At 39.8% G+C, this 14,328-nt stretch overlaps 1 protein-coding gene across 1 annotated transcript in view; it reads right to left on the bottom strand.

The window, feature by feature from the left end:
- Positions 1 to 9,771: 9,771 nt before the first annotated feature.
- The window catches only part of LOC128856401 (uncharacterized), a 49,601-nt gene continuing 45,044 nt past the window's right edge, over positions 9,772 to 14,328 (bottom strand). The window contains exon 3 of the mRNA XM_054091699.1: positions 9,772 to 9,857. Coding sequence (XP_053947674.1) covers positions 9,772 to 9,857 — 86 coding nt within the window. The remainder of the gene's footprint in view (positions 9,858 to 14,328) is intronic.

The following is a 14,328-nucleotide window of genomic DNA, read 5'->3' on the forward strand; positions in this document are numbered from 1 at the left end:
AGTGCCACGAGTTAAGTCAATTCAACGTGAGTGATATTGATGGAATTGAACTTTACGAAGAAATTCTTGACTGCTGGTTGTTGCTCATGAGCCGAAAAAACATCATTTTAAGTCCAGAAACACTCCTCGAATTCATTGTTCAGTTCGGAGATGAAAACGTGCTCCCGAACATTCGCGTCGCAATTCAAATTCTGCTGACAATAGCAGTTTCCATTGCTAGCTGCGAGAGATCCTTCAGCAAGTTTAAACTTATAATGTCTTATTTAAGAGTAACAATGGGTGAAGAAATATTGTGTGTGTTGGCGTTATTAAGTGTAGAAAGGGATGAAGCTGAAAAAGTGAATTCGATGATATACAAAGCTTCGAGAGCAATACCAAATTAGTTGAAGAAATATTATTGTAACGATGCGAGATCTTTCAATAAATAATTTAAATTTAACCTTAAACGTGTTACGTAATTATTGAAAACCAGCATCCTGAAATAATAAATGAAAATGCAAATTTAATTTCCATTCTTCAGCATTATGAAAGTGAAACAAATTACGAAGTACTTCTCATTAAATTATTATATTAAGTGCGCAACTAAGTTCCCGCTGTTTGTCAAAAGATCCCGCCAGTAGTGTGTGCTTGTCGATTCTAACCTAACCTAAACGTCATAAACCAAGCTTAGACGTATGGTAAACAAACTACTTCGACACATTAGTGATTTTTTTTTGGTATCATATATGATACTTTTGGTTTTGTGAAAATGTCTAATTTTGTGCCGAATAATCATCATTTGCGGGAAATGTTGATTTTCCTCTTTCATTCGAAAAGAACGGCGGCTGAAGCACATCGAGAGCAACAAAAAGTTTATGGAGATGCTGCTTTAAGTGAAACAACGTACTGAGATTGGTTCTGTCGCTTCAAAGACGGTGATTTTAAAGTTGATGACCGTCCGCGTGAAGGAAGGCCAAAAACCCTCGAAGACGCTGAATTGGAGGCATTACTTAATGGTGATCCATGTCAAACGCAAGAAGAGCTTGCTTCAGTATTAGGGAATGCTTTGGGAATGATTTACAAACAGAGGATTTGGGTTCCTTATGAGTTAAAACCAAGGGATGTTGAACGTCGTTTTTTCGCCAGTGAACAACTGCTCCAGTGGCAAAAAAGGAAGGGGTTTCTTCATTGCATCGTGACGGGTGATGAAAATTGGACTCATTACAGCAATCCAAAGAAAAGAAAGTCATGAGGACTGCCCGGTCATGCTTGTGCGTCGTCGCCTCGGCCGAATATTCATGCTGCGAAGATTATGCTATGTATTTGTTGGGACCAAATTGGTGTTATTTATTAGGAATTATTAAAATCAAGCGAAACCATATCTGAGGATCGGTATCGACTTCAATTGATGCGATAGAGCCGAGCACTGCGCGAGAAGCGGCCACAATACGCGGAGAGGCATGAAAAAGTAATTCCACAGCATGACAATGCTCGGCTTCTCGTTGCCAAATCCATTAAAGCCTACCTGGAAACACTGAAATGGGAAATCCTACCCCACCCACCAAATTCTCCAGATATTGCGCCGTCCGATTAACACCTGTTCCGATCGATGGCACATGGTCTAGCTGACCAGCAGTTCCATTCATATGAAGACAATAGAAATGGTTTGATCCGTGGATAGCCTCAAAAGGTGAAGAGTTTTACCGCGACGGTATACGAGATCTACCAGGAAGATGGGGGAAAACTAGTAGCCAGCGATGGGCAATACTTTCAATGATTCACTTGTAACCATTTCTTTCAGAATAAAGTTGTATTTTCATCAAAAAAACAGCGAGGACTTAGTTGCGCATCTAATACAATTTTTTGTTTTTATTCATAAGAATTAAAAACGAGTTCTACAGATTAAATACAACACATTCATAATTCTATTGAAAAAAGAGGAGTGGAGGGCGCAATTTTTTCGCTGCCATGGGCGCTACGTCCTCCAGGTACGCCTCTGGAGTCTCCATGCGCCCACGGGAGAGGCATCTGGACGCAGATACCTGTTGTGTCAGCAGACATAAACGTGCCTCAACTCTTATGTTACATCTTTATATCTGTAGCTACCGGAGTGGAATTCCGCCAAGGTGGAGGATTTTTGTAGTATTAGTGGGGTCATGCCGAATGTACCTATACTTGGATGATGTTTCTGACAAGTGAGTTTGGTTCAGTTTGGATGCTGAAATAAGCTCAGTACGGTTTGAGTCAAATACTCGCTAACGTTTGTTTTCCTTTTCTTCTTTTCGTTTTTATTTCCCTCTAGTATTTTTTTACCAAAAATAGAAATTCTTTAAATGTTTAGTATCATAATGCGAATGTTAGAAGCAAACTTGGTTGTCATGTACTGCACTTTAATAATATTTATTACTATGTAAATATATGTTAATGTTTATGTAAATAATAACATTCCCAATTCTCATTCTGTTTATTCCATGCGTTTTGGAATTTCTGTGATGAATTTTACGGCAAAACATTTTCGTTGACTATTTGATTTTATTGAACTAATCTCTCATTTCATCGCACTTCAATTCACATAACATTGCAAAATAGGACACATGCACATACACACAAGCGCACATAAATACTTTACATTTGTTATGAAATTCAGCAGATTCTATCTACAGTTGCCGCAGCATGAATATTTGAAAGGTGGCGAAAGTTTGTGGCAATCAATGAGCACAGGATGAGAATATGCTTTTCATCACTCACACACACACATATTTAGTAAATATTTTACATTGTAAATTCCGAAATGAATTACTGCCATTTCTCTGAATAAAAATGCATTAAATGCACAAATCACTTCAACTGAAATTCGTGTAATTAAATTTAGTAATACAGATTTGATAACTTCATCTTGAACAAAAGCTACTCATAACTGTTATACGAGTATTTATGTAGTATAAGCACTGCAAGCCTCTGATAATTTGGGTAATTTACTTCATTTAATTTCGTTCCTTAGCTTTTTCACTTTTGATTATTGCCATATTTTCCTTTAAGAATAATATTACCACCCTGTATAGGTTAAAGGTTAAAGCAAATGAAAAAATACAAAATAGTATTGCCTGAACCTTTTCGCATCCAAACAATGAGGTCTTCAATACGTTGCCCTCTTCTATTTGCCTAGGTTTTTGCCATTTTATTGGTTAATTTGCTTTTCTAATTGGGGCTCATAAAATCCTTTGCATTTCGCAGCTGTCTGAACTCGTTCAAGTCTTTGCTTTTCCACTCAGTTTTGTTAACAATTTCAGTCACCGCAACATTTTCTCGCACAATTAAAATTCACCAAAAATTTACTATCAACTCATAAAGTCGGGGCGGTCTTCGAAATTCCAGCGAGTCATTTCGGTGACATTAAAATGTTGCTGCAACAACCTGTGGCAAAGATGGTGAAGTGAGTAAACCTAGAAAAGCTTAACGGATTCGCACATCAGACTTTGTGAGTGGTGTTTGTGGTGGCCACAGTCGATCGGATTTGAAGTGGTGCGAGTAAGGTGCGATTTTGTGAGCGGAAGCAACGTGGGGCGGGTCTGCTTTATGTCCATTTATATCTGACACTTTTAGTGCGCTATTAATGTGTTTAAATTAAGTGCGCTAATATAAATTAAAGTGTGAAAAATTTACATCGTTGAAGAGTGTAAACGAAGCAAAGGGACAGCTGTTGCTGGTGCAGAATATGTAAGTATGCATGTATGTACATGTGATTGTGCTTGTGAGAGATTGTGCATGAGCTGGGCTACAACAAACAACGAATAGTGTGGAATTTAATTAAAATACAGTTACTCAGCAATAGGGTTAGTGCAAAAGTAGGTGGATGCTTGTGTGAATGTGTGGCGATAGCAAATGGATTGAATAAAGGCGTTGAAGCTGTCGGAAGATTTGCTGAGGGGTCCCCACGTTGGGAATTCATGTAGCTGCACTAGCATACTTTGTTCGGAATATAGTAAATGCTTATAAGAAAATGTATGCAGCAGATGCTAATGAGTTACAAAAAAGCTGATTACTCTTTTATTATATAGCACATTTTAGCCCAGCTGACATTTCACAGCTTTCAGTGGAAATACAACAAGTGAGTGAAGAGTTCTTACCACTTCAAGCCGTGGTCATTAAATCCAAATTTAAGTATAATCCTCAGGATCCGAAAAGGTGAACTTCGTACACAAATGGAAGAGTGTTTTTATTTAATGAATGTCTGAAAAATATTCTGCCAAAACTTCATGTCAATCGGAGTAAACTGACAAAGCTACGACTATTTCGACGTCCGTTGTTCCAGGCCGGGTTTCTATAGGGTGGGCCATGTAAAATTTAGTTTTTGAATCGGCTATAAAAAAAAACTAATCAATATTTTTGCAAACTTTTTGTTTTATTTTGAAGATTGAACATTGTCATTTATGAATGAAAAATAATATCGTTTAAATGACTGCCACGACTGGCTTTACAGTAGGCCATTCGATCAACCCAATTTTTACGCACACTTTCGATTGTTTGGGCTCCAATTTCATGAATGGCATCTTCGATTTCGTGTTTTAAAGCATCAATCGTCTCTGGATGGTTCGCATAGCTCGGAGCAAGGCAGCCACCTCCTGAACTAAGCGAAGCCACTATGGAAAACATAGTGAATACACTCTTCCCCACACATGACCTCATGGCAGATAGAGTTGACGAGGAAAATACCGACCCACCCCCGCTTTTCACGGTAGAGGAACTGAGAGACGCAGCTGCAACCCTCAAAAATAACAAAGCGCCAGGTCCTGACGGGATTCCATCGGAGGTTTTGAAAATTATCGCAGTTGAGCGCCCACAAACGCTTCTCCACATGTACAATGCCTGCTTATATGAAGGAACTTTTCCAGAAATTTGGAAGAGACAAAAGTTAGTCCTCATAAGCAAAGGGAAAGGAGACCCTGAAACCCATCAGCGTATCGCCCTCTGTGCATGCTCGACACGGCAGGAAAGCTGCTAGAAAAAATGCTGAAACCACGAATGGCAGCAGCGATAAACGAATCGGGAGGCCTCTCGGATAGGCAACACGGCTTTAGACCGCGAAGGTCCACAATTGGAGCAATTGAAGATGTAGTAAAGAGCATAGCAAAAGCACGGAGCATAAATCGTTTTCCCCGACCAATCGTGCTCCTCGCTACAATCGATGTAAAGAACGCTTTCAACAGCGCAAAGTGGAAAAATATGATAGACGCATTGGAGAAGCGATTCAAAATACCCCAACACCTGATGAAGATGATCCGCAGCTACCTCAAAGACCGCGTACTCGTCTACGACACAAGAAAAGTTCAACGGACAAAAATGATAACCTCTGGCGCGGCCCAAGGGTCCATACTAGGCCCCGATCTCTGGAACATCAGCTATGATGGCATCCTCACCACCGACATGCCCGACGATTGCTACCTAGTAGGATACGCTGACGATGTCGCAGCAGTAATTACCGCACGGGATGTAGACGCAGCAAGGCGGAAACTTACATAAACGATGACAAGAATCAAGACATGGCTCGACTCGCAAGACCTGAGTTTAGCTCCGGAAAAAACAGAACTGATCCTATTCACGAGAGCGCGCATACCTGTAGAAGTGACAATGCCAGTCTACACAGAGAACAAAACAACCTCAAAAGTAGTGAAATATCTGGGCATCAAACTCGACAACAAACTGACATACTGGGCACAAATCCAGTACGCTGCTGAAAAATCCACCAAAACAATATCAAGGCTATCAAGACTAATGGCAAACATCGGAGGACCCATCGCAAGCAGGCGGAAGCTGCTCATGGACACGACGGTATCCATTCTACTATACGGATGTGAAGTATGGGCGGACACACTTAAAACTGAGTGTCGCCGCAAGATCCTGGCCAAGGCCCAAAGAACCGCCGCCCTCCGCGTTGCTTCAGCTTACCGCACGGTATCAGAAGCAGCAGTACTCATTATTAGCGGCACGATACCTATAGATCTGCTAGCGAGAGAGCGAAAAGAACTATGGAACTTCAAAAAGAGCGAGACAAACGCCATAGGAGACCACACACGCGCCCGCACCAATACGAGCGGAAAGCAGCAAATTAGAGCACATACACTGCAAATATGGCAAGAGCGATGGGAGTCAGAGACGAAAGGCCGATGGACGAAGAGACTTATACCAAACCTAGACAAATGGTATAACAGACAGTTCGGCGAGGTAAACTATTATACCACACAGATGCTATCTGGACATGGATACTTTTACAAATACCTTAACAACATAGGCAAGTCAGAAACCACTAAATGCATCTACGGAGATGCACTTATTGACGACGCAGATCACACTTTCTTCAAATGTGAGAGATGGAAACCAGATCGCACAGCTGTCGAAGGCAGACTAGGCCCCTTAAGAGCTGACAACATCACTGATAAAATGATAGAAAGCGCAGAAAATTGGCAAATTATTCGCACGTATATAGAGCGAGTTCTACGTGCCAAAAAACTTGACATGGACAGAGATCCAAATATACTTGACTAAAAGATAAACCGACAACATGAAGCTCCGCAGATAGAGACAAAAGAAGACGAGCCTATAGCATGAATGCTGGCTACAAATATGGTGGACCCAGACGTGGGTGAATTAGAATTTGGTCCTTTTCAAGGACGCCGTTCTGGGCCCTCCCGAAGTAATGTACAAATCAGTTCCGGGAGGGAGTCTCCCCAGGAGAGGAGGAGGGACTGTTTTAGTGGCCACACCACACGACGCAGTAGACGACGGTCGCTGTAAGTGCGAAGGCATTTTGAACCCTACCTCACCCACCAAAAAAAAAAAAAAAAAAAAAATAGCATTTGTCCTTAACGGCTCCCCACAAAAAACTACATCTCCGAGGCGGCCAATTGATGTCGGAATTCAAAAACGGTAGCCAAAAGTTCGAGTGTAACTTTGGCAGTGTGACAAGTTGCACCGTCCTATTGAAACCAAATGTCGTCCATGTCATCCTCTTCAATTTTTGGAAACAAATACTCGTTGAGCATGTCACGGTAACGCTCGCCATTTACTGTAACCGCGGAAGAAGAAGAAGACTCACCACTTTAGAAATAGGTTTTCAATATTTCCCAGTTTTGTTCAAGCATATAGCGTCCCATTTCGTAAATGTCAAACCTTTAAGTAAATTATGAACACATTTGACATGTCATTTGTGTTACCATTCTCAAAAAAATAGGTGGTTCAAAAAGCAAACGCTATTTGGCCCACCCGTTACCTGCTCGACTTTAAAACATTTTACTAAACTTGTTACTCTCGTAGTCCGTGTATGCAGTAACTGAAAAAGAACTGGACCAGCCATTGGAAATTTTGCACATTACTTCTTTCCATAATTCACCTGGGATTTTTTCATAATTATTTACAATATCTTAAAATGACCAATTAGAGCTTGTTTTTCTTGCTTTTAAATGTTACGAAAAATTCAAAAATCGACAAAAATTCTTTAAAGTATATCTTCCTTAACAAATGAATTCGGATTTTGCCATGGCGCAAAGATTGTTAGAGGTGTACGCTTTAACAGACTCTGAGCGAATTTGAAAGAAGAAAGAAGTCAGCTGATGGGCTGACGTCACTTGGGATGTGTTTACAAAAAACTGAGATTGTGTTGGTGTTATACGAAAAAAAAAAAAAAAAACTAACCAATGATACCTCGTTGCCGTCTGAACAACGACTCGTTGGACGAGTTTGTGAATATATGCGAAATAAATCTGAGAAATCCCACTTAAATATTTTTGAGATCGGATAAAACCTATACCCACTTTGTGTATGTTTAAGCTAACTGTCTGCCCGTTTCTCAGATGCTATAAGCTATAACTCTCATTGTCTATGAGTTTATTTGATCAAAAATTAACAACCAGTCCAAATTAATATTACTAAAATGTGCGCGAGTATTCAGGGTTAAAAAAAGTACAATTTTTCTCAAATGCAGAAAGTTTTGAAAGTAGAAACTAGGAAACTCTAGGAATCTAGGACTACTTTCCCGATTACGCTGTACAAAGCCCGGTTCAAACCAAACTTAGCCTTCCTGACGTGTAGGTTAGGCTACATTATAATGGTTGCCCAGAAAGTGGGCCCACTTGGACGAAGAATTCAAGGTCATCCTTTGTGATAGCAGTGAAAGGGGGAAAAGGGGAAGGAAACCGATAGGATGAAAGGAGAGTGAGGAGAGGGTGGGGGAAAGAGATGGGATTGAGTATTTGTGGATTACGAACGGTGAGTGATTTGAGGTTATGTTAGCCGCTTTGTGATACTGATGCCAAGATGCTTAAATCTTAATCCCGCGAGAGCAAGGAGGCTAAGGAGAAGGTGATGAGATGAATCCATCTCCGCCTTAATTGCCGCTCGGCTATTGGAGTAAATGTTTACTTTCTTAACAGTTATTACGGAAGTGAGTAGGCAAACAGCTGCTCCTTAGATTAGCTTGGAACACACTGCAGTGATCCGTTAACCTAAATTTGTGTCTGATGGGGAGCTCTTTCCAGAATACTCCTCCGCCAACCATTTCGTCCAACTCCGAGCCATCGAAGCCTGTCGCCAAGTGTTGCACCCAGTCCACTCCTTCCTTGAGGGAATGTGCGTGCATAAAGTTCCGCTTGGACTAAGCGAGGGTATACACCGATCCATTCTCAGGCGGATGAATCCACTGTTTCAAGGGATACTGGAGTGTTCGTAAGTGAGGTCGAGCCTGGAGCCAGAAACTCTCAGCCTGATTGCGGCGTGTGCAGCGGCAGTTTTGTACAGGGACCAAATTTTTCATTACATTAAGCGCTAGAATAGGAGTGGTTCAAAGCGCCCTTATTGATTCCAATGGGCGGAGACCTTTGTACTTTCTTCTTCTGCACCGATGTCATCCTCTCCAGTGAGTTTCACCGGACAATATCTCTATATAACAAAATTGGCTTTATAAAGGTTCGACGCGAGATGCTCCATCTTTTTCCAATAGCGCCCGTGCAGTCATAAAGGGCTATTGTTGCCTTCCTTACCCTCTCCTCAATGTTGGGCTTCCCGTCTTAGCTTAGTCTTTAGCTTACTGTCAAGGATTAGGCCTAGGTACTTCACCTTCACCAGAAACCACCAACGGAGCGCCCCCTATTAAGGGAGTTTTTTCCATCCCTGTATTGTTTTATTTTTTCTCCGCAAGGCGGATATGTCGCAGTATAGACCGAAGCATTTTCCATTGTATGTATGCCCCAGCTGGCCGGCAGTAAAGCCAAAGGCGATGTTCCATAGTAGCCCTGTCAGTCACTTGTCAATTAGCAATAATTAAAATTATTTACTCAATTTTTCTTTCCACTTGGTTTTTTCAGAAATTTCGTTGCAGCAACTGCAATGTAGAGTAAAAAAGCAATTGCGTTTGTGTTGATGTAGGCACTGCTGGTTTTTTATTAATCTAATAATTTCTTTATTTATAAAAATTATCGTCCAATTAAAACGAAATTAGTGTAAATTTCAAATCTATTAACTGGTCAAGTATCAATTTTATGTGTTGATAGAGTTGTTGCCAACAATTTACTTACTTTAGTCAGCTGCTTCCCTCGCTGGTAATTTTGTGGTTGGTATTATGTAAACAAACCAGCAAATAAATGCAATATTGTGGTAATTGGTGAACATAGCTAAAAGATACGACGCAGAGTAAGTGGTATGTGGCAGAGCCGCATTCGGATATCGCATTGCTCTGTTCGCCTGCCAGAGTGGCTGGTAACTCAGCCAGGCGGCAATAATGAGCTTTTTATCATTTTCGCGCTAAGTTGAGGTAACACGCCAAAATAGGCTTGAGGCTAATGCGAGCAGTGTGGAGCTTTGCTGTTGCAGCTGGCCGGTCGCAGGCGCTAAAATGAGCAAATATTATACATTAATGCCAGTTGAGGCGCAACTACATTATATTTGGTAACGTTCGAAATACCAATCCAGCTATTTCGATAATTTGCTTTTATCACTCTGACTGTGTTGCTGGTCGTGCTGATGATGCAGCAAATATAATTCATTGCCATATTTGCTGGATTAGCGGTGGAAAATATGTTGGGAAGCGTGTGCAAATACCAATAAACGGCAACCCACTGACCAGAGACTGTTAATGCAACTGTGAATGTGGATGTTTGTGGGAGGGGTTGGTGGCACGAGTTTTAATATAAACTAATCAAAAATGGGTAGAAGAGAAAAATGTATTTTGCCTGCGGTTTTTGATATACAAAATATTGCAGTTCTGCATGCCGCGATTGCAAATTTGGTTTGAAAAAGCAGTTCATTCATATCCAGTGTAGTTAGTTTGATAGCCATCATCTAAAGTAAATGCTGGAATAGGATAGGGTAACTGAATAAGGTGGAAAAAAGTTCTGAACAAAGACTTTCAAAAGTAATGTAGGGTAAAAATTAATTAATATTATTAGAATAAAAAAGATTTTGCTAAATTTTTAATTTTTGAGTTTAAAATTTTTTTCCTTTTTTTAATTAAGTTTTAATTTTTCTTATGTTTTTATTACTCATTTATGTTATATGTAAATTTTTGTGTGAATTTTGATTTATTTCAGAATGTGACCTGCAAAATATATGTGGAGAGTCAAGGTAGGCAAACGAACTGGCTCAAGAGGTTAAGAATTAGTTTCATGGGCGGTCAACGAAATAAAGCGAAATGAACGCAGTGGGAACGCTGGCGATATTTGGTGTTGTATTGTATTATGATTCTGAAATGTAAATGTCTATTAAGGCCGGCGGGCCAATTAGATGTCCTAAATTCAGTAGTTTTCGCGAAGCGTTGTAGGATGAGAAAAAAAAACAATTAGCCAAATGAAGTTTTGGGGATAGTTTAATATATATTTGAACTAAAAAAAAAATTTTTGTACAATCTCCAACAATATATTGTAAGCCGAGTTATCAATAGATTCCCAGAGCGCCTGTATCCAACTTCTGTACAAGATACAACTTGCAATTTTCATCTGAAAACAAAAAAAAAAAAGATTATTAATTTTGATGTAATTATCTTCGATGTGAACTAAGAAACACGTAAAATTCGAATTTTTGGGGAAGGTAGAAAAAAAAAGTGGTTTTTCAAGGAAAAAAAAAACTCTTCAACTGGGTAAAAAAGTCGCTTAAAAAAGTTTTTGGATGTTTTTTAGTTCACATAGAAGATAATTACATCAAAATTACTAATCTTTTTTTTTTTGTTTTCAGATGAAAATTGCAAGTTGTATCTTGTACAGAAGTTGGATACATGCGCTCTGGGAATCTATTGATAACTCGGCTTACAATATATTGTTGGAGATTGTACAAAAATTTTTTTTTTAGTTCAAATATATATTAAACTATCCCCAAAACTTCATTTGGCTAATTGTTTTTTTTTCTCATCCTACAACGCTTCGCGAAAACTACTGAATTTAGGACATCTAATTGGCCCGCCGGCCTTAAAATATTTTAGATATTTTTTTTGCGGGTGAGGAGGTTTAAAATGCCTGCCGGAACAATCCAGAAAAAATTTTGCTGTGAAAGCACTGATGGTTTCCTACGTTTCTTTACTACTTAGCATCTTTTATCGATTAGATTTTCAGTGTGTTCAAGTTGTGTTCAGCGTCGTTTTCTGCAACATCGCCGTATATGCATATGGGCTGTTCGTATTTTTTTATTTTGAACAGGTATTTCTGGGAATATTTGTGCCCCGAAAGAATTTGGGCTGTATTAAAATTGACTTCACCGAAGCTTCTGCTGTATCATGTAGCGACGTCTTTTATTGGCCTAGCCATCCATTTGCCGCATGTTTCGTTTCTCCAGCGGCCTTTTGATATATCCTTAGCCTTTCATTATTTATTTCGCGTGCTGCAGGTATGCTGACTCCTTCTTTCATTCCTTCTTTCTTTAATGCCCACTACTATTTCTTTAAAAAGCTAGTAAGTCTATCGGTATTGAACCGCTTATTACTTGAACAGCTGTTACTGTGCGCTAGGTGAACACAATTCTTAGGGCTGCCGTTCGTTGTACCGATGCTAAGACCTTACACCGGTGATTTGCCTTTAGCGCATTTGCCCACAGTTATTATTATTATTTTCCGTTAATATTATTTTCCGTTTCCTCTGGACTGGTCCCCCTATGCTTGCAACAATCTACTGAGTAGGCTTTTTCTGCTGCGTGATTTATTTGGGCCCAGAAGTTTAGTCTTGGGTCCAGTCTTATGCCTAGGTACTCTAGGACCTATTTTGTGGTTAGCGTATTTGAACAAGTTTGCATGCTTCGAACGGGATATGCTTCTTGGTTAGAAGTATCAGCTCCGTTATTTCTGTGGCTCATTTGACGATACGTGAATCTAGCCACGTTTGTGTCCGTATTATAACTTGGTTACGTTTTTGAACGCGTTACCTATTACAACTTTGTTCCACACTTATAAACATGAAATATTTAAGGCAGATAACATCCAACTCTCCTTTTACGGGGCCTTTTTTAAACTATTTTGGAATAACAGGCTTCACTAATAAATTCTTCTACACGAAATTTTCGCTCTTGCAGGAATCTCAAAACAAGAAGTGTTTTTCTAAACAAAACATAATTCCTAAAAGGATGCGTTTTTAAGTAAAAATGTTTCGTGTAAGAGCAACATTTTAGAACTAACCAAGTCTCACTGCGGACCAAAATTTCAACGTAATCTTTAGATCGCGTGTAGCTGGATAATAAGTATTGTTCAAGGTGGCGCAAAATTAATCATCCAACTTTGTTTTCGAATAATTCTTTTCTGGCTACATAACGTACGACGACAATTGCAAATTATAAATTCCCCGATAGGGTGATTACTTTTGCGTCATCTTGTAGAAACAACTCGAGAATGAAAAAAAGCAGCCGCTAATAACAGACTTTTAACAACGAAAAAACCAACAGATACCATTATAAATTTGAATAAAATCCGTCGACAGGCTGGATATATTTGACGTTTCCCCAAGCGTTAGCAAAGGGCGAATATATGAAGCAACTGGTAAGAATAAACAAACATATCTTGGCAGCACTGGTAAAGAGCTGCCAAAAATTATACTTGTCTAGAAGCACTTAATGAGTTTTAGTAAGACTGCGTTCATACAGGAAAACATTCGTTGCTTCATTTCCTTACTTGTGATGCTCGTGCTCTGTCAGAACCCTTTTTTCTCTCTTCTTCTTAATGTTGTTGTTGATCTTAGACTTAAAACTAACCATTTCAAGATGGGTGAACACGATGGGAACATCAAAAAGAATTCATAAAGTTGAAGCAGCAAAAGTCTACCTGTATGAACGCCGTCTAATGAAACTCTCTTGAAATTGGGTAGGCAGTACTGAAAACACTTAGTTATATCAGTTTTATGAGGTAAAACCATACTCACTAACGGCGAATCTCGCTCGATAACTTTGTTTGGATATTAAAAAAAATGTAAATTGTGGGCAAGTAATGAAATGAAATAAAATGAGTCGGAAAGAAGTCATCCGTACACGAAATAACCCTAATTGAAGCCAAATTAAATTTAACTGAGTTCAATTGGGTTATTTCATGTGTTTAATTTATACTAAAGTCCTTGAAGTTCAGTTATTGAAATGATTAGATTTACGAGATTAGTGAGTACCCGGAATCAGCCCATGGCCATTTATAGTTAAAAAAAATTTTTTTTGGTCACTAATGGCTGCAGCTTTTTGAGAGTTTCCAGTTGCCATTCTCTTTGAAATTGAATTTTCCACTTGCCTGCTATGAAACTTTCCAAATTTATCGCCAGCAAATATTGAATTGGGCGCGGCCTCGGCGGTTGCCAAATAAATTTACGCTGCGCTTGAGCTCTGCACCGGGTACGTGCGTGCATTAGCTGTGGCGTGAGGGCTGCAGCGAATGTGGCAGCGTGGCGATGTGGCTTTTGTGCACTTTTCGAATAGCAAATTAGCTCCTAATGTTGCCCTGCAATTGCAGCAGCACACCTCGCTACACTTTGCGTTGTTGCATTCAACCAGCTGCATGCCGCTAATGTGGTTGTTGCGGCAAGACCGGCTCTAATGCCATGTGTGTGAACAGGTTTCTCCGCGGATGTGTTGCATTTGTGTTTATGTGTTGGCAATTTCGACATTTTTTCTCGATTCTCTGCTACAAAGCCGTTGCACTTGGCGTGTGCGCAGGTGTGTGGTGCGGATGTGGGTGTGGCAAGGTATATTTGCTCCGATATATTAAATTGCTGGGCTTTTATGTGAAATTCTGTATTTCGTTTTGGCAAGTGCAGGCAATTTACTCGCTCAGCGCATTTGTGGTGTTGCCACCGCAGCGATAGCAACAAAAAATGCTGAGTGTGTGTGTGCATACGTGAGCACTAAGCG

This window comes from Anastrepha ludens, chromosome 3 (assembly GCF_028408465.1).
Source record: "Anastrepha ludens isolate Willacy chromosome 3, idAnaLude1.1, whole genome shotgun sequence".
Taxonomy (NCBI): Eukaryota; Metazoa; Arthropoda; class Insecta; order Diptera; family Tephritidae; genus Anastrepha; species Anastrepha ludens.